General features: G+C 33.9%; 1 protein-coding gene across 2 annotated transcripts in view; it reads left to right on the forward strand.

Annotated features, from left to right (window-relative positions):
* The window catches only part of LOC143231279 (leucine-rich repeat-containing protein 40-like), a 57,240-nt gene that overhangs the window by 6,942 nt on the left and 29,197 nt on the right, over nt 1–21,101 (forward strand). For both annotated transcript variants that reach the window (XR_013016873.1, XM_076465837.1), the window contains exons 2-4: nt 4,530–4,720; nt 18,171–18,244; nt 19,475–19,604. Coding sequence is in view for 1 of the 2 variants with exons in the window: in XM_076465837.1 (XP_076321952.1) it covers nt 4,530–4,720; nt 18,171–18,244; nt 19,475–19,604 (395 nt within the window). In the remaining variant the exon portion in view is untranslated. The remainder of the gene's footprint in view (nt 1–4,529; nt 4,721–18,170; nt 18,245–19,474; nt 19,605–21,101) is intronic.

Raw genomic sequence — 21,101 nt, forward strand, 5'->3', positions numbered from 1 at the left:
GGTTGACAATAATCCATGAGGCAGTGATCATTTTCCTATAATTTTGAGAGACTGACTGTGGTTGATGCCACCTGATCTGCATGCCCTGGTGGAAGCTGGATCATGCAAACTGGCACGGAAGACTCAAAAATGGGCTTGGGATACTTTTTATAGATATCCCACACTCTCGAACTGCATCGCTTTCCAGCTGGCCTGTGTACATGCTAGCTGGTTAGGACATCAAAGCCAGAAGGAATTTTGGATTAAGTTTGCATCTGACATATCTTCTATCACCAGTTCCAAAGTCATTTGGGACAAGATTCGATAGGTCAGTGGGCAATATAATTCTGTTCCACTGTCGATCTTACTCTCTGGCCAGGAAGTAGTTGATACCCGGAGCATTGCCGATACTTTAGGTGAAAGCTTTTCTCAGGTATCTAGCACTTCTGCTTCATTCTCCACCTTCTTAGCCATCAAGACTTGGACAGAGAGATCACCTCTTTCCTTTCAAGATGATTGTCTCTATGACTGTAATCATCACTTTACACTGGTGGAACTCAAACTGGCCCTTCATTGGTCTGACAGTACATTGTTTGGACATGATCATGTACAATATGAAATGCTGCACCATCTATCACTTGCTTCTGTTTCTGTTCTTCTGATTGTTTGTAACCAGATCTGGCAGTTGACTTGGAGTGAGCAACGTGAAAACAAGCTTTTCCAAATGAAACCCAAAATTGGACTTTGGTCTTCTTGCTTCCATAAGGATCAGAAAGAGGAAGTTGTCGAGTACACATTGGTCACAGTTTTTTAACTCATCGTTTTCTTTTATCTGGAACTGATGCACCAATGTGTGGTCTGTGTAACACTCAGGTCACAATAAGCCACAATTTACTATCTTGTCATTGTTATGATGGCACCATTTTAAACATGCTCTGTCCTAAGGTTTATCCGGAACGTTAGACAGTGTTATTGGTGATGGTGACATTGTCCACCTTGGTAATATTTTTAGTTTTGTAAAGGCTATTTATCTTTTTAATGCCATTTAAATTTTTTAATTCATAATTAGACATTTTAAGAATCAAAGTTCATCCAGTTTGATTTGAAATTAGAAAATGTCCATGATGTTAAATAACTCGAAACTAGGACTCGAAAGACAAACTTCAGGTGACTAACACTGCTGTTTGAACTACCCGTTAGTCATCCTGGTGAGTTATTATTAAAATTTTGCGACAAGTCTTTTAGAACTTTTATTACTTTTAGAAAATGGCCATAACAGCAAATAACTCAGAACCAGGAATAGAAAGGCCAACTTCAGGTGACTAACGATGGTTTTTGTACTTACCTGTTAGTCTTCCTGGCGAGCTATGATAATTACAATTATGCTGTAGAAAGTCCTTTACAAGTTGTATTACTGTAGTTTTTCTCTTAACATTGTAGACTAGATGTAAACATTGGTTTTATGCTATTTGTTTTTTAAACTTTGTTTTATTTTACCTTAATATCTTTTTATAAATTCTACAAAATTTACTCCAATTTTAACTTTTTGCTGGAAGCTTGGCACAGATAGCCTAGCTGCTTTGTTCCATAGAATACGAAATTAACCAACCAACCAATTATATATAAGATGTGAATAACCAGTCTAAAGCTCAGAATGCCCTGTAAGATTGGTTTTATTACCATTTTCAAATACAGCAATGTTTTATCATTCTTTTGAGACAAAACTGTGCTAGAAATGTGAATATTTTAATTTGTTCAAAATTTCTCAGTTTTTCAGATACAAATACAACTAAGTTACTAATCTTGATAGATTATGATTGAATTTCGTGGTATTGATATAGTAATTTATGATTTTTGTGGTTATTGAAATGTATATATAAAACCTAAAAAACACATTTGTTTCACATACTCTAAGTGAAATTTCTTAAGGCTTAGCAACCTAAGACAAGCAGTAACCAAATACAAAGAACATAGAGGGGATAATTGTTTGCTGTACTTCTTTATTTACTGTTTTATGTTTAAAGAAAGTTTAACTTGTTAGTAAACAGTAATAATGTCTCTGTGTGTGTTTATTATATGTATTAGTTTGTTAAAATGTAAAAACAAGCCAAGAAAAGAATAAATTAAACAGAAAATGCTCCACAAACTGAAAAGATCCCAGGGTATGAGCTATAATGCAAGATTATATAACTTACCCTACATTTGGGAGATGACTACTGAAATAGGACCCACTTTGTAATGGGGATACACTGTCTATGAGTCTTAACCTCTATTTGCCAGTCTCATGTAAGAAATAAGTGTAGCAATAGATATAGAAATTAGGAGAGCGAGATGTGGGTGCTTAAGCTCACAACGTCCCATATCTATATCACCCCTCACTGCCTGCAGACAGTTGTGTGAAGGTGATTGCTTTCCCAAGTAAAGAAAAAAAATTAATTGAAATGAAAATAAGGTAATAATAAAATAAGGTACCACCATTTGGGGTAAGTAAGTTCAAAACTTACCTCTTGAAGTTAGTATTCCAGCCTCCAATAAGGTAGAAAGGTGCTGATGCAAGCACAGCAAATGGAGGTTAAGACTCAGATGGTGTATCCCCACCACAATGTGGGACCTACTTTATCAGTCACCTTCAAAACGTAGGGTACATTTTATAATTTTGCATTGTAGCTTGTACCCTGGAATCTTTTGATTTAGTGCAGAATTTTTTGTTTAATTTATTCTTGTTTTGGCTTGTTTTTAACTTATAACAAATTAATATAATTAGTCAGAAGTTTGGATTTGATCTTTTTAACACAGGCCTTCTTTGTGATTTTGCTTATTTAATATCATTAAAATGTATTCATTTTCACCTATATATATATATAATAATTGAAGTGCAACTATTTTTCAAAATACTAGTCCACTTGAACGCACCCAAGTCGGGTCACTTTATATAGGTCAGTTTTATATTCTGAGATATATCATGAGTGTGCATGGTCTGCATCATTGTAACTTTTAACAAGTTAGCCAGCAATGGTTGGAAGGTCAGTCAGTATTAATAATAAAAGTAATAAATGTATCTAGCTCTATAATTGTACAAGATTTAAGCTGTTTAGATTAAACATTTGTTTATGAGTCGTATAAGCAAGTGTAGAGGAATGTATTTCTTCCAAAAGACAATTATGGTGGATGATCCTTGGCTTGTATTGCTGCTCATTTGAATTATACAGTCCACATCACAGATTCATTTCAGTACTGTGTATGACCTACCTAATCTCGGAATCTGTACTTTCTTGTCACAAAATCTGTTCAGCCATATCTAGTCAACCTGAAAAAATCCAGGTTTATCATCATTAACATTGTAGTAACTTTTTATTTTATTGCAAGCTTATTTAAGTTTTTCATGGCTAGTATTTTTTATTGACATTCATAACAGTTCTTCCAATTATTAATTTCACAAGATACACTTGAGTGTTTAGTTGCATTATGTCTACTATCAAACTCCTGATATAAGTCTTTCACTTCTTGGTTGGTACAATGAACAACCTCTCTACTGTCACAGGAAGTTCAACCTCTGAAGTAGTAATTACCATTAGTATGTAGAACTTTTCTTATTATACTGTTGAGCTTTCTTATCTTGCATCCATATCTTCACATAGTAACTTTTCAATATGCATTTTTTCTCAGTGTCAATTACCCACATGTCTTGAGGTTTAATTGAGCTTGCTTCAGTAAGTGTAACCTCTGGCTTCCATTTTCATGGAATCCTTATGTCTGCTTGCTCTTAACCGTGGTAACTAATAGATGGTAAGATATATGTAGCATAGTTGTTTATAACCAGTTCCAACCTTCTTATATTAACTATAAAACAGATATCTGTAGCACAACTTCTAGTGCTAACTGTGAGACAGTAAGATATTTGCAGTACAGTAGTTAATTATTAATCTTGTCCTTTTAGCATTAACTGCAAGATGGCAAAATGTTGGTAGCATATTTGTTAAGTTGTCAGTTTAACTGGTGTTACCTCTAGGCATTAAGAGAGAATACTCATGTTAGATTATTTTTAGAGCTTAACCAACAACGAAATTTGGTAATATTGCATGTTTGATTATTCTCTGAGGTCATGAAATAGGTAAGTGTCAACATTGACTCCTATAGTTTATAGACAGGTTTTTCTTTAACTTTGCAGGATAGGAATCCTTCTACAGAATAAACGTAAGATTTATAATTAATTTACAAATTATATTTATAACAATTTTGTGGTTAATGTGCTTGTTCTTGTTGTGTTCAAAAACCATTGTGTAAACCAATCAGAACACACTAAAGTTTAAGAAACCTTGTTTATTTTGAGATGCACCCATGATATTTAAAATACTTTTGTCAGTAATGCAGGAAGTGATTACTGTTAATTACTAAAGATTGTATAAACTTGAATCAGTCATGTTTTTAATTCTGATTGTATATATCTTGAAGTGTACAAAATGTACAAAAACATTTCGTGAACAGTAATGAAGTAAACGCTGTTTTGTAGAGAATATGCATGATATGAGTTTTTTTTTTTTTCTGGGTAGTTCCCAACATTGTATGGAACATAAACAAAATCACTCCTGAGGAAGGACAGCAGTTGTCACTCATCATGGATGAAACTGATGGACAGAGATGGTGGGACCAGGTTGTCTTGAACAAACTTATTCTGGCCTCAAATAAATTGACCACAATATCATCGGAGATTTCAAATCTTGTGGATCTCACAGTACTTGATGTAAGATGTGTGTGTGTATGTGTGATACACATAATGGTCATCATTACAGTTCATTGAAAAAACTATAGTGAAGATCAGTCTATGAAGCAACAACATAAGTTGCACTTATATTTACCAACAGTTTGGTTTTCATTTTTTAGCTGTTGAGTATATTGCTATAATTTTCACTACAATAAATGACTAACACTAGTCTAATAGATGTGCAGTGTGCAGGAGGGGTTACATAAGTTTTATTATATTAATTATCTTATATTCTACATAGATTTTATATTTAATGTTATTTACATTTTAACAATCTATTTATTGTTTTAATCAACATCATTTACAAATTGTTTAACATACTTGCAGCTGTATTTTTCTCTTCATCAGAACTAACTTTTTTCTGATGTTTTGCCCTTTTTAATCTATTATAACTTTTTGTATCCTTTTACACTTTCATATATGTTTTGCTGTCTCTTCTTTTTTTCTAAAATCTTCATTTTCAATCTTCATGACTCCTCCATCCTTTTTAGACATTTCCTCACCTTAATTTGGACTTGTTTCCAAAAGATAATTCATCTTCTAAGGAAGATTAGTGCTTGCAAAAAAAAATAATAAAGTGAAAGTACAGTACTTCTGTTTCTTAAACTGTGTTTTCAAGTTAACTAGGTTTCCTAATTTTAAAACAAAGTTTGTGGTGTGTGTCACTATATGTTTAATTTATATGCTATCTTTATTATGATATGGCTATAGAGAAACCTACAGAGATATTGACTTTGGTATGAATATGAGGATTGCAAAAGAACTGGATGGATGAGTGACAAAACTGTTGCATGCTCATTGTAATTAGGGAAAAATCTTTCAGTATGTGTGTCACCTAATAGATCTTACAGCAGATAGTTACCCTGGTTGGCTGCAGAAGTAGAATAATTGTAAGAGATAATAGATCACCCTGGTTGGTCACAGAAGTAGAAGGATTGTAAGAGATAATAGATCACCCTGGTTGGCCGCAGAAGTAGAATAATCGTAAGAGATAATAGATCACCCTGGTTGGTCACAGAAATAGAATTGTAAGAGATAATAGATCACCCTGGTTGGTCACAGAAATAGAATTGTAAGAGATAATAGATCACCTTGGTTGTTCACAGAAGGAGAAGAATTGTAAGAGATAACAGATCACCCTGGTTGGTCGCAGAAGTAGAATAATTGTAAAAGATAATACATGAAATTTCTGGTGATTCTCTCATCTTATTTTCCTGTCCAGCTTTTTATTCCTCCTGGATTAATTCGTTCTTGTCCCACTCAGTTGGTTCTGGCTTTATTTAGCTTGTAATGATTGAAGTTTTGGTAGTCAACATATTTTTCTTGCCATAACCATTTTCCCGTGGCTTTTTTGTCTTTCACTTTGATCAGTTGGGCTCCGCAGTTCATTTCACTTGTTAATTTTACCATGTAGAGGGTGCTGTGTGACTTCTTTGTTCCCTCCCATCCTGAAATGGTGTTTCATGGCTTCTCCTGTCTTTTGCTGTTAATGTACTTTGTACGCGATCTTTTAGATAGAAATGTGGATTATTTCTGACACATTTGTACATCATAACTTGTATCATGTTGCAGTTTCATTTACATTTAGGCTTATCCTCTCTCCAGTCACTATTTTCCATTCTCATAGGTACTCAAAAGATAAAATGGAGCACTGCAAGATAGGTTTTGTAGTATCTCTCTGTATCCAAAGGGTACTAAGACAAGTTTTACCAGTTGTTACTATGTATATCACAGGATTTAAATTTAAAAATGTGTTAAAGTTTCAACAATTCTTGTATTTTTATAGCTGTCAGTGATGCCAGTGTTTATGTAGCTTGTAGACAGTCAAAACACTTGAACCATTTACTTTATTTATAGGAAACAGAAAATACACAACAATATATCATTGTGTAATAACTTAAAATGTCAACTCTATTTAGGTTATATAAGTAATACCAATATTATTAAAACAGTATGTTTAAAATCAAAAGATCTTGTATCAATTTTAAGAATTGTATCATAAAATGTACAGTATGTTGGCTAAACTAAAAGTGTAAAGTATATAATGGATTAAAATAAATTTCATTTTAAAAACCCGAGTCAGGGCCCATTGAGATGCTCTGAACCTTTTAACAATTGCACACTAAGCATTTGTAATGTATCACGAGAACCTTTATTTTTTTTTCATTTTGGTCTTTGGATAATCAACAAAAAAAGATTATCATCTGAAAGTTACCTTATAAAAAAATAAATAAATAAATAACTTGAAAAGAAAACAACTTTTTTTAAAATATTCATTTATGTTTGCATGTTATATTTCTGGATATATATGAAATAAGATAAATCATTTATGTTTTTACCTTGATTTGTGCATTGTATAAGGATTATGATTTTGTTTAATTATTATGTGCTTAATGAAACTCACACCAGTGATTGTACTGATTCTAAAAACTTATCTTTTTTACTGTGAAAGCTGTAAACTGCAGTAAAATATTTCTACATGGTGTGTTTAATTAGGTTCAGTGTAGGCCATAAAGGCTCCTCCAACTGACTAAAGATATTAAAATGTACAGTATTTTGAACCAGGTGTTTTTTTTTTAATATTCATTATGTATTATAACTTCTCTTATGTACGTGTGTGTGTGTGTGTATATATACATACACACATACCATAAATTTTTAAGCCATAAAGAAAACACATTAAAATGAAACAAAATATGCTGCATATTTTTAAAAAGATCCAAGGAATGTGGAATTATAAAATGTATCCCAGGTTTTGGAGATGACTAGAAAAGGTAAGACCCACATTGTGGTTGGGGATACACCATCTATTAGTCTTAACCTGCAGTTTTCTAGTCTCACGTAAGAAGATTAGAAGCTAGGAGAGTGAGATATGGGTGCTCAAGTTCACAATGTTCCACATCTATATCACCCTTCACTGCCTGCAGACAGTTGTGGGAAGGTGACTATCTCAAGTTAGAATAAGAAAAAGATAAATAAAAGAAAGAAAGAAAAAAAAAATAAATGAAAATAAGGCACAACTATTTGTTGGTAAGTAAAATAAAATCTCTTGAAGTTAGCATTCCTGCACCAGTATGGTAGAGGCACTAATTAAGTTTTGTTTGTTTTTGAATTTCGCACAAAGCTACTCGAAGGGCTATCTGTGCTAGCCGTCCCTAATTTTGTAGTGTAAGACAAGAGGGAAGGCAACTAGTTCATCACCATCCACCTCTAACTCTTGGGCTACTCATTTACCATCGAATAGTGGATTGACCGTCACATTATAATGCTCGCACGGCTGAAAGGGCAAGCATGTTTGGTGCGATGGGGATGCGAACCCGCGACCCTCAGATTACGAGTTGCACGTCTTAACATGCTTGGCCATGCTGGGCCAGCACTAATTAACACAATATCAGTAAGGTGATAGTTTACTGTGACTGTCATGCTTTCATATGCAACTCAAAAGGTGTACATCCACATATAGTAGTGCCAAGTTCTTAAATGACCTTATATTTAACTAAAAATAATTATTAGCAGTTTTTAGTAATATTTCTTTGATTTTGCTTTTTGTATTTATTTATTACATTTTTGTATTTATTACACAATAATTTAATTTTTTCTAAAACTTCTTTATTAAATCCATTAACTATTAATTTTTGTATCAGTATATCAACTTTATTAATAAAACATTGTAACTTGTTAAAAATTTTACAATATCTGAATTAAGTGCAAAGTTATAATGTTTATAACAGATGGGTATGGAACATTACTACCTAAGGAGAGTAAACCATAAAGTGGAAAGTCAAATTTTTTTCTTTTGTCAAAAATATTTATATTGATATTTTTTTATCAATTACTTTAATTTCTAAATCTTTATCTGTTGGATAAAGCTGTCAATAACATTATATATTTCAGAATTATTTATGCTAATTAAATCATCAATATAACTAAGTTAAAGTAAAAATATCTGGATTTGCATAGTTTTCATTAAATATATTTTCATAATACTATAAATATAAATTTGCTATACAAGTTGAATAGTTAGCTCCCGTTGGAACTCGTATCACTTGTTTAAAAATCTGTTTATTGAAAAATATATAATTATTATAAATACAGAAACTTAATATATCTTTTATTTTTTGGAACTATATCTTTTCCAGTTCTATAAAAGGGTAACAGTGTTGTTATATTAATTAATTTAAAACAGATTAAATCTTTCAATGGTATTGTGGTATATAATGCTGTAAAATCAAATGTTTTAATACTGTTTACCTGCTTGCACTTAGACATTCTAAAATAGGCTGGTTATTTTCTGTTATCCAAAATGCATGTTTTTTATTGTTAATGCTTACATTTTCTATTTTATGAAGTAAAATATTAAGTAATTTATTTAATAATATAATCAGTCGTTTGATTATTGCTTTTATTGAATTGGAAATCTAAATTTAATTGGAGATTTATGTAATTTTGGAATAGTATAAAGAAATGGCAAATCTATAAGAATTGTGTTTAGAAGAAAGATCATGATAAGCTTTAATGAAATTATTAGTTATCATATCTTTGGATTGGTTGACGAGTTTACAAGTTTGTGTATGATTTTCTTTTATTATAATTAATGCATAGAAATTTTGCAAATTACACCAATGTTACAATTAGCTTTATCAATAGGAACTATAACATGTTTTTCCTGCAGATTTGTAATCTTATTTTTTAGCTGATTAAATTATAAATCTGCATGGTATTTTTTAAAATTTGTGGGATAATTTTATTTTTATTTTTTAAAGTATATATAATTTGCGTTATAAAAAAAACATTCCCTCGGTGTGGATTCCTGTACATGGTGAGGGGACCTCCCAGGGAAGGTTCTGTTCCCAATTTACCTTCTCTGGGATCTAAACATCCACCCACGTGCTTGCCATGCGTGGCGACCCGTGAAGGGGAGGAGAGGATCCTGGTGGTTGAGGGGTCCAACCCTAACACACCACTTTGGCCTTGAATTCCTGTAGGCCTTTGGGTGGCCCCCTTGGGTCTATTGGCTGGTCCACTTGGGCTAGAGTCAACCAAGTACCAGTGTTGGAAGTTTTCAATGGGTGTTGTGGACATTGTGCCTGTTGCTGGTGTTTGGGTATAGTGCTCTCAAAACCCTGGCAATGCTACATTGTCCTTGTATGACATTGTAGTGCGTCCAGTGTCAGAGATTCGGCCACTCAAAGACATCATGTCGTGGTTCCATGACATGTGCTCGTTGTGGGGGCAAGGACCACGATGTCTATGAATGTGACATGGACCCACATCGCATCAACTGCAATGGTTCTCACCCCTCCTACTTTCATTCTTGCCCAAAATGGTTGGAGGAAAAAGAGGTGCAGCATTTGAATTCAAAATGATACATAACAGTTGTCCTGAGGCTCGGAAATTGCTGCCCACCATTCCATCTCGGATATATGCTGTTGCACTTCATTCCACAACTACAGTGGGAGTGTAGACAGATCTCTCTGTGCCTCCAAGAGAATCGTTTTCAAAACCAATGAAAAGCCTTTTGACCTCCATGGTTAAAAAGGTTAACACTCCTACGAAAAGACGTTTCTAGTCCTAATTTCTCCAAGCCCGTTCCCCTGGCTGTGGTTTCGCTAGATAGTAGATAGGGACAGTGGGAATCTCGTTAATCTATTCATTAATGGATTTAAATGGCAATTTCATTTAAATACAAAATTATTAGCCTAATATTAATAACCTTTCAAGTTGCTCTGGGGCCTATTAGGCCCCACTTTTCGTAGGAGTGTTAATGAATCAACTTCCACACCCATCTCTGTTCCTCCCATACATTCCAATAAACCTCAAGATCCACATCCTTCATTTTTAAATACAGGCATTTCTTCTGATACATCTTTTTCCCCCACCCCAAGAGGCAAAAAAAATCATTCGTTCGCATCCTCAGTCACTGGAATCCCCTTCCAATAACAAATACCTGCCCAATCGACCCAGGGCAGGATCCATGGAGGTTGATAGACCTCCTCCGACTAAGGACAGTAAGGAAAAAGACGTGATCGTAAACAGAAAGGTTCTCCAGCCACTTCACCTACTCGTCATTAAAAATGGCCACCTTCATACAATGGAACTGCCGAGGTTTACTTTCTAATCTGGATTATATCAAAACACTGATTGCTTCCTATCATCCTATATGTCTTTCCTTATAAGAAACATTTCTAAAACCTGCTGATACAGTCACCATTCAGCAGTTTTCTCTGTACATAAATGACAGGCTGTGTGAGGGATGAGTACATGGAGGGATGGCACTATTGGTTGATCAGCATATGCCCACCCTGTCTTTGTCACTCAACACACCCTTGGAGGCCATAGCCATCCGTGTGCCCTTGGGTCATACCATCACTGTTTGTTCTCTCTACCTGTCCCCTGAAGTGACATGATCAATCAGACCTTGATGCTCTCGTTGAACAGTTGCCGTCTCCATTTCTTCTCCTAGGGGACTTTAATGGACTTCATCTCCTCTGGGGAAGTGCTGTTATTAATGAGAGGGGTTGCTCTGTAGAGCATATGCTCTCTGATCACAATCTTTCTCTTTTCAGTACTGGTTCTTCCACTTATTTTCATGCACTTAGTCAGTCCTTTACCTCTATTGATCTCTCAGTTTACTCCCCTTCATTATTCTCCCATTTTTCATGGAGGGTTGACAATTATCCACTAGGCAGTGATCAATTTTCTATAATTTCGAGAGAGACTGGCTGTGGTCGATGCCATCCTACCCACGTGCCCCAGTGAAGCTGGGTCAGGCAGACTGGTCCACTTTCACTGCTCTCACAGAACTTGATCCTGCCATCATGAGTCAGTCATCAGTAGAAGACTGTGTGGCAGCAGTAACTGGCTGTATTATAAAAGCAGCTGCTCAGTGTATTCCTAAAACCTCAACACGTTTTCTACGATATTCTCCGTGGTGGAATCCTGCTTGCCACTTAGCATGGGAGGCTCAAAAACGGGCCTGGGATACTTTTTGTACATATCCCACGGTTTCCAATGGACCTGTGCACATGCTAGGTGGGTAAGATGTCAAAGCCAGAAGGAATCTTGGATTAAGTTCACAACTAGCATATCTTCTACCACCAGTTCCAAGGTCATATGGGACAGGATTCGAAAGGTCAGTGGGCACTACAATTCTGTCCCCTCTCGACCTTACTCTCTGGTCAGGAGGTGGCTGATATCCGGAGCATTGCTGATATTCTAGGTGAAAGCTTTTGCTGGGTATCTAGCACTTCTGCTTGTTCCTCCACCTCCTTGGCCATCAAGACTCGGGCAGAGTGTTCACCTCTTTCCTTTCGAACTGACTGTAATTGTCCCTTTACACTGGTGGAACTGAAAATGGCCCTTCATCGGTCTGGCAGTACATCTTTTGGACCTGATGATGTACACTATGACATGCTGCACCATCTATCTCCTGCTTCTCTTAATGTCCTTCTAACTGTCTTTAACTGGATCTGGCAGGAGAATGTTTTTCCTGATGCCTGGTGCCAGGCTATTATTTTACCTTTCTCTAAGCCAGGGAAAGATCCCAAGATTCCTTCCAACTATCGTCCAATTGCTTTGACGAGCTGTCTCTGTAAGACCTTAGAAAGGATGGTTAATGCTTGTCTTGTTTGGTTCCTTGAATCAAACAACCTCCTCTCGTTCACCCAGTGTGGGTTCCAATGACAGCACTCCACCACAGACCACCTAATTTGACTTGAAACATCAATCAGAGAAGCCTTTATAAATGCCAACATCTTGTATCAATATTCTTTGACATTGAGAAGGCTTATGACACAACATGGAGGTATGGCGTTTTGCGAGACCTCCATACATCTTGGTTACATGGTCATTTACCCATGTTTATTAAAATGTTTTTAACGAACAGGAGATTCCAAGTTCGTGTGGGTTCAACACTTTCCCGTTCTTTTGTAGAGGAACTTGGAGTCCCTCAGGGCTGTGTTTTGAGTGTCACACTTTTCAGTATAAAGATAAATGCCATCACTGAACAACTCTCTCTCACTATTGCGAATGGGCTGTATGTCGACGACTGACATGAGATATATTGAGCGGCAACTACAAACTGCCCTCAATTGTGTACAGAAGTGGACTATGGTAAACGGCTATAATTTCTCTCTCTCTAAAACCATTTGCATGCACTTTTGCTGTCAACGGGGTATACACCCTGATCCTGAACTTCATATTGGTGAAGTTTTGCTGCCAGTGGTCCCTGAGACCAAGTTCTTGGGGTTTATATTTGATCATAAGCTGACCTTTATATCACACTTAAAGCAACTATGGGTCAAATACACAAGAGCACTGAACATCCTCCGTGTCCTCTCTACTACCAGTTGGGGAGCAGATCGATGTTCTATGTTAAAGGTATATCGTGCTCTTATTCGATCAAAACTTGACTATGGATCAATGGTCTATGGCTCTGCCAGACTGTCGGCCTTAAAGATGCTAGACCCCATTCATCACCAAGGACTTCAAATCTGCACTGGGGATTACCTCATCTCTCCAGTTCAAAGCTTATACGTTGAATCTCATGAACCTTCTCTGCACCTTTGCCATTTGCAACTATCGTTACTATATTCTTCGAAACTTCATTCCTTACCAAAGCATCCCACCTGGGGATGTGTTTTCCTTCCTCAGTTGGCCGTACTTTTTCAGAATAGACGATCTGCCATTGCTCTGTTTGGCCTTCGCATCCAGGCGCAATTGGATGACTTGGGTCTGTCCTTGGATAACATTGCAGATTCCACAGGTCAGCCCATCCCACCATGGCTTATTATAGCCCCCAAATGTGACCTTTGTTTCAGTCATCTGAAAAAGGCAAATACTTCAGATTGCAAGTACTTTCATTTATTTAATGAACATTTTTCAAACAATCATTCCCTTCCCATTTATACAGATGGTTCCAAATCAGGTAATTCAATGGGCTTTGCTATTGTTTGCTGCGGTTCGGTGGTTGCACGCAGAATCCCCTCTTCAGCTTCTGTGTTCATTGCTGAACTGTATGCCATTTCTCTTGCCCTGGATCATATTGAAGCTGAGCAGTACTATTAACTGCACTATTTATACTGACTCGCTTAGTTCCATACTGGCCCTGGAATCGCTACACGTTGGCTTACACCCTGTTCTTGCACCAATATTCAAAACTGCCTGGCCCATTTCTCATTAACTGCTACTTCTATTTAGTTTTTCTGGATACCAGGCCATGTTGGTATTCGCAGGAATGAGCTTACAGACACGGCAGCTAAATCTATCTGCTCCAGCACTATCACCACTGTGCCTATTCCGTACATGGACTATGGTCTTGTATTCAAGGCTCGGCACCGTGCCAGCTGGCAGTCCACTTGGAGTGAGCAACGCAACAACAAGCTTTTTCAAATAAAACCCTATTTTGGGCTTTGGCCATCTAGCTTCTGTAAGGTTTGGAAGGAGGAAGTTGTTCTAACTAGACTACGCATTGGTCACAGTTTTTTAACTCGTTTTCTTTTATCTGGAACTGATGCACCAGTGTGAAGTTTTTGTAACACTCAAATCACTATCAGCCACATTTTACTTTCTTGCCATCGTTACGATTCTCAATGACAGCACTATTCTAAACGTGTTTTTTTCCCAGGGTTTATCTGTAACATTGGACAGTGTTATTGGTGATGGTGACACTGTCCACCTTGATAAAGTTTTTAGTTTTTTAATGGGCATTAATCTTTTTAATCTCATTTAAGTACTGGATATTTATTCACTACACCTTTTTAATTGTGGTTCCCTTTTCACAGTTTCATTCTCTCTAGTTTAATTTGACATTGAAAAATGGCCAGAACAATAAATAACTCGACAACAGAACTGGAAAGGCCAACTTCAGGTGACTAATGCTGCTGTTTGAACTATCCATTTGAACTTCCCGTTAGTCGTCCTGCAAGTTGTTATTCCAATTTTGCTGCATGTCCTTTAAACTTTTATTACTTTACCCTTTGGTACTGGCCATAATGACACATAACCCATACCCAGGACTGGAAAGACCAACTTCAGGTGACTGACGGTGATTCTGGTACTTGCTTGTTAGTCTTCCTGGTGGGTTATGATCATTACCATTCTGCTAGAGAAGTTCTTTACAACTTTATGGATTGGATGTCAACATCGGTTTTATGCAATTTGCTGTTTTGTTTTTACCTTCATTTGCTCTTACAATTTTACTATATTTACTTTACTTTTACCTTTTTACTGGACATTTGGCTACTCATTATTACGATTTTGCTGTATGTCTTTAAAACTTCTATTATTTTACATTTTGATACTGGTTGCCATGACACATAACCCAGAACCAGGACTGGAAAGGCCAACTTCAGGTGACTGATGATGGTTCTGGAACTTACCTGTTAGTCGGGTTATGATCATTACCATTATGCTAGAGAAAGTCCTCTACAACTTCTTTTACTCTGCTTTCTCTCTTACCATTGTAAACTGGGTGTCAACATTGGTTTTATACTTTTTCTGTTTTTCAATGATGTTTTGTTTTTCCTTCATTTCCTTTTCTGTATTGTACTACATTTAATTTATTTTTACCTTCTTACCGGACGTTTGGTGCAGATAGCCTAGCTGCTTTGTGTCATAAAACAATAAATCAATCAATCAATAAAAAACATCTAGGTGGATAAGCTGTAATGTAATTAAGTTTTAAAGTTTATTCATTAATATTTTTCAAGATATTTTAGGATATTATTTGTAATATTTTATGTTGTTATTCTGTACTCTGTTGTTTTTTATTATTTCACATAATATTTGCCTTTTATAATATATATATTACCAGGAATAATATGTTTATGAAAAGTATCAACAAATAAAGTATTTTTACATTCACAAGGTAAATTATTAACATCAACATTTAAATTAGCTAAATCACTTTTATATGTTAACTGACCAATTGGAACTTCATATTTATAACTGACAGTAGGTCTGAAGTTTTTACAAGGAAAAAAATGTTTATAAATTGATTAACAATTTTAGAAATCTGTAAATTATTGAATATTTTGTCTAAAAGTAATTATCAAATATGAATGTTTAACCTTTCATTTCTCTTTTTGAAAATTTGAACAAGTAAGTGTTTTGCACGATCATTTTGAAATTTGTATTTATTTAATACATTAATTTATACTTTTATTTTGGGAAGATTAAGTTCATAAATCTTTTTAAAAAATAGTTTACATATACTAATATAAAAACTATCTAAATAACTACACAATTCTGAAAAATTAACCCATTTTACTTTATTTCCTTTACCTCTAGTTTTCTTATTTTTATGAATAAAGTTATCTATAAAGAAAAACTAAGCAATATAATAATAATTGCTCAGATTCAAAGCAGTAGAACTATTGAAAACTTGGTTTAATCCATAAGGATATAATGGTTTTTAGTTTTAAAATGTAAAAGGTTTCTCTTTGAAGTCTATTTGTGTCTTCATTAACTATTTCTTATATAGTTATATTAACCGAGATAAAAGGATAAATCTTAATGTTTCAGTGCTGTAGAATTCATTAAATTGTTTTTAACTTGAGATTTATGTAAGTGTGTAATGGGTTGAAAGTTTGATCCACATATTCCATAATACATTTAGTACACATTAATAAATTTATATTTTCTATTTTACAAAATGAATTAGTGTAAGAAATAGGGTGAAAAATATTTAGAGCAGGACATGAGACATCTTTTGCTATTACATTTGCAGCAATAAAATTACTGTAACCAGTTTTCTAGGCTAAATTATAGTTTCAGTTTAATATATTGCTAGTTAAGGCTATTATAATAAATGTCATAAAGCTTGAACAATGCAGTTGTATGTGTGGCATAGTCTACAACCATTCATATACATTGTCAGATTAGTGAATTCGAGGTTAAGACTGATAGATGGTGTATCCCCACTGCAATGTGGGTCCTACTTCTCTAGTCACTTCCAAAGTCTGGGATACATTTTATAATCCCACATTGTAGCTTGTACCCTTGGATCATTTTAAAAATATGCAGCATATTTTGTTTAATTTTAATGTGTTTTGTTTATGGCTTAATGTATGGTTATAATATAATTAGAGGTTGGGATTTGCTGTTTTTAACACTACCCTTTCTCATGATTTTATTTACTTATTTGGCTTGATTTGGGTGTAATCATTTAATTTCACTATATATTTTCACACACACACACACACACACACACACACACACACACACAAAATAAAATAAAATAAATATCTTCAAATATATTATTTACATTAATGACACAATTTTTGTATAAGTGGTTAAAATCAGCACTTTAAAACAATAAGGAACCTAATATAAATTAAGAACAATACAATGAAATTAAGTTCCAAATCATTCTTCCATTACCAGGCCTCAATGTCATCCTTAAACCTTAATGGATAATGTCTGTGATTAAAGTTCCCAAATATGTTGAGAATATTCCATCTATCAGACAAAATCCCTACACTCATATGAAACTAAGGAGAATCTGTTAAGGGTTGGGAATTTGGTGCTTGAAACTAAAGTGTTTCAATTTGAACTGCCTTTTGCTGTCAGCTGTGGGAAAGCAGTTACCTTTAATATTTAAAAATAACCTGAATGTAGAATTGGACCACTCTAAAAATTCTAAAATATAAAACTCGCAACCTCTAATAATAAGGATATTATTATCCAAAATAATAGGATTATTTCATATATAAAAAAAAAATTACCTTTTAGTGTAGTTTCATATTGAACATTCTATATAGAATTACTATTATAAATTGTTAAAAATATTATTAAGTGGGACATAATAATCATTTTAACATTATTGGTGGAACAATACTGTTATGGGTGAGTAAACTCAAGATGGAAAAATTATAACCTCTTCTTTTGTTAAAAAATGTCAACTGTATTCTGTAGTTGTAAAATCTAATGTACTACTATTAGTTATTCATAATAGAAGTTTAGAAAGTGCTTTGTAGCTGTAATAACAGTGAATCTAAGGATTATTTTCACTATAACACAGTCACAGGTAGAGGATAAGTTAGTATTGAAGACAGACACAAAATTTTGAATCTTTATATTGGTGTTATTTCATCACAAGATTCACTTGAAGACCTCTTGATATTTATTTAGATTCAACATATTAGTTTCTTAGTGATTTATTTTTGTTTCAGTTAAACCATATCTTCCTCTTTTCCTATAAAAACTGGTAATCATTAATCAAGTTAGATAACATGCTTCTTGATACAGACTACAAATTCAAGTTTTTGTTTTTCTTTGCATCATGTTTAATAATAATTGTTTAAGAATGTCGATTTTAGCTTCTGAATTATTAATATTTGTTTGGTCTGTTGATTTCTAACATTACATTTTAACCTTAGTTGTTAAGCTCTATTTTATTTTGTTGTTTTGTAAAAACTTGCCATTTCAGGTACATGATAATCAACTGACCTGTCTCCCTGACACTCTGGGTGACTTACTGGCTCTGAACAAATTAAATTTAGGGTGAGGCTTTTAATGTTTTCTATGACATTTGTTGAAGTAATCTAATGTGAAAATATCCTTTGTATATTTTGTTATTCATTGTCATGGCTGGATGTGTCTAACGTTAAGCACAATAATTATCAATTGCAATAACCTTAGAAAGTAACTTGAGCATGTCTTGTATAAAAGAGAAGTCCTTCTAAGAATGGAGAGGAACTTATTTTGATTTCTTTTGTCTTAATATTCAAATTTTTTTAGATATTAGTTTTAATTTTTAATGAATTAATTAATATATATAGCTAAAATTTAACATTATTTAGATTTATTATTGTGACTACAGTGGTACACTTGAAGTTGCTGTGTATTCTTCCACAAGCTGTGTGTGTGAAGTTAATGTTCAATGGAAGGTGAATCAATTAATTATATCATTTTATTAATGTTATGAACATTGAACTATTTTCTTGGAAGACCCTCAGGTTGAGCTTTTATTTTGATTAAAAAACAAACAGAATTTCAAAATAAAGATAGGGTACTGAAAATTAAAATAAATAAAAATCGAAGAAGTTTTCATCTGTTTGCCTTCTTTTTCACTTACGACTTAAAAGTGAATATTGGGAGAGTTGTCTGACAGTGGACACAAACTGCAATTACAAATTTTGTGAGATGGGTAAACTTGTACTTCATGTACTGTATGGAAACAGGCTCATGATAAGATTACTTGTTAGAGAATGTATCTTTATAGAAACAGAAATTTCTTACTTGTAAGCTTATGGTAAATACTCAGCAGTAAACATTGCTACTATGAAAATAAATAATCTATAGCTGTGTGTTTTTAAAATAAATTCTGTATATTTACATGCAACTGTGTTTTAGGTAATTTTCTAACATATGTTTATGTAAATATATAAAAAGAAAGTCTACTGTTTTATCACTACATAAACTTATTCTGCTGATATACTCCTGAGATATATTTCTTATTTTTCTTTATGATAGTTCTCCATTAATTTAATTTTGTATTTTCCCTTTTCTTCAATTACTTGAAAAATTTGGATCTGTGTGGCCTCTGTTATTGAATTGTAATGTTCAAAAATTAAATGTGCTATGAAAGAAATTATTTTTACAGTTCTGTTTGGTCAGCTTAGGACTTAACAAACAAATAAGATTAACATTAAAAAATCTGTTTCTAGTTTACATGTGGTTTATGAATGTAATACACAGGCGTTCTAATTTTTTATGCTTTCTTTATTTCAGACATAATCATCTTGAAACTTTACCAAAGAATATCTTTTTCCTTAAGGAGTTGCGTTCTTTGTTTTTACAATACAACCAGATTGACGTCTTAGATGAAGATGTTGGCCACTTGACACTTCTGGAGCATCTGGTACATTACTTTAAAATTGTGTTGTGTTAGTTTGTAAGTCATTATGCCTCATTCTTTTATAGTAAAGTGCTTTACATTACACCATTTGTAGTACTTTATAGTCTGCCATAGGCTAAAACTTAAAATTTAGATGAGTTAATGTATGTTATCAAGTAACCTCTATATTATGGTGAATTACACTTTTTTTCAAAACTAAAATTACTTGAAATATATACTCACATGAATAAACAAGCTTCTACTTAAACAAATGCTAGCTGTGTATCTGAAATGTTTTAATAAGTTGTTTTTTTTAAGAATTATTAGCTTATTAATGATTTTATAAACTCTAAAAATTTAGCAGTCATTGCTAGCTACATTTGAAATTTTGCAGTAAAAAATGATTTAAGAAACTTTAGAAATAACTTCTAGCAACATTCGATTGTTAGTAAAATACTATTTTAGAAACTGCTACTTAATACACTTGAGGTTGTGCAGTGAAACATGATTCTAAAATCTTTAGCAATCACTATTACTAAAATTCAGAATCTATTAAAGATGTGTAGTACATGGTCAATAATGAATAAATAAGATTTTCATAGAACATGTGATGGTGACATTCCTCAGCTCGGTTTACTGACCCAAGATTCGGTGCAATAATGCTTTTGTAGCTCTGGTTATAATGTGTTAGTATGGCTGGACAGGAAAATGACTGAATAACACAAATTTTGTTCCTGGATAGTATGTGTTATTTCATAATTACTTATGTTGTAAAAGTACAGAAAATGGCCATTATTCCCTTCAGACTTTGCTTTTGCGACCTGGATAATAAAATTTAAATAATTAACCTATTTTCTATGTAAAAATGAGGAAATTTGTACATTTTCATTCACATAAGGTCTGAATAAAACAACATATGAATCAAGATTTACGTGCATTTATACTAAAGGTATACAAAAATGAAAACAACTTTTAGAAGTGAATAGTTTTTCAAGATTTGTAACTTGTGTAAATCACTTTCAGTTCTCAGCCCCTAAATATAGTCTCCCATCATGTTTCCATTATATGTTCCTTGGTTCATTCAAAGTCCAGTATATCTTGGTGGAAGCACTTGCTTTGCTCCTCTGAGTATGCTCTTATGTTCTCCTTGAATTTATCAAGATGAGCATCAAGAATATGGATATTAAGGGACATCCTGCAGCCCATTTTACTGTAGTTCTTCACCAGAGCCTCAACCAGTTCCACATAATTTGAACTTCTTGGGGAATTTTGTGCATTCCAGGATCTTCTCTATTTGTGGTCCAATGAAGACACCAGCTTTTACCTTTGCCTCAGACAGCTTAGTGAAGAAGTCTCGAAGGTACTTGAAGGCTGCAGACTCCTTATCAAGAGCTGTGACAAATTGTTTTATAAGACCCAATTTTAAGTGCAGTAGTGAGAACAACTTCTGGAGGTCCAGAAGTGGCACACATTTGACATTGTGCCTCCCCATAGAGAACTCTTGTCTGTTGTAGCTAGTGC

This window comes from Tachypleus tridentatus, chromosome 1, assembly GCF_004210375.1.
Source record: "Tachypleus tridentatus isolate NWPU-2018 chromosome 1, ASM421037v1, whole genome shotgun sequence".
NCBI classification, from domain to species: domain Eukaryota; kingdom Metazoa; phylum Arthropoda; class Merostomata; order Xiphosura; family Limulidae; genus Tachypleus; species Tachypleus tridentatus.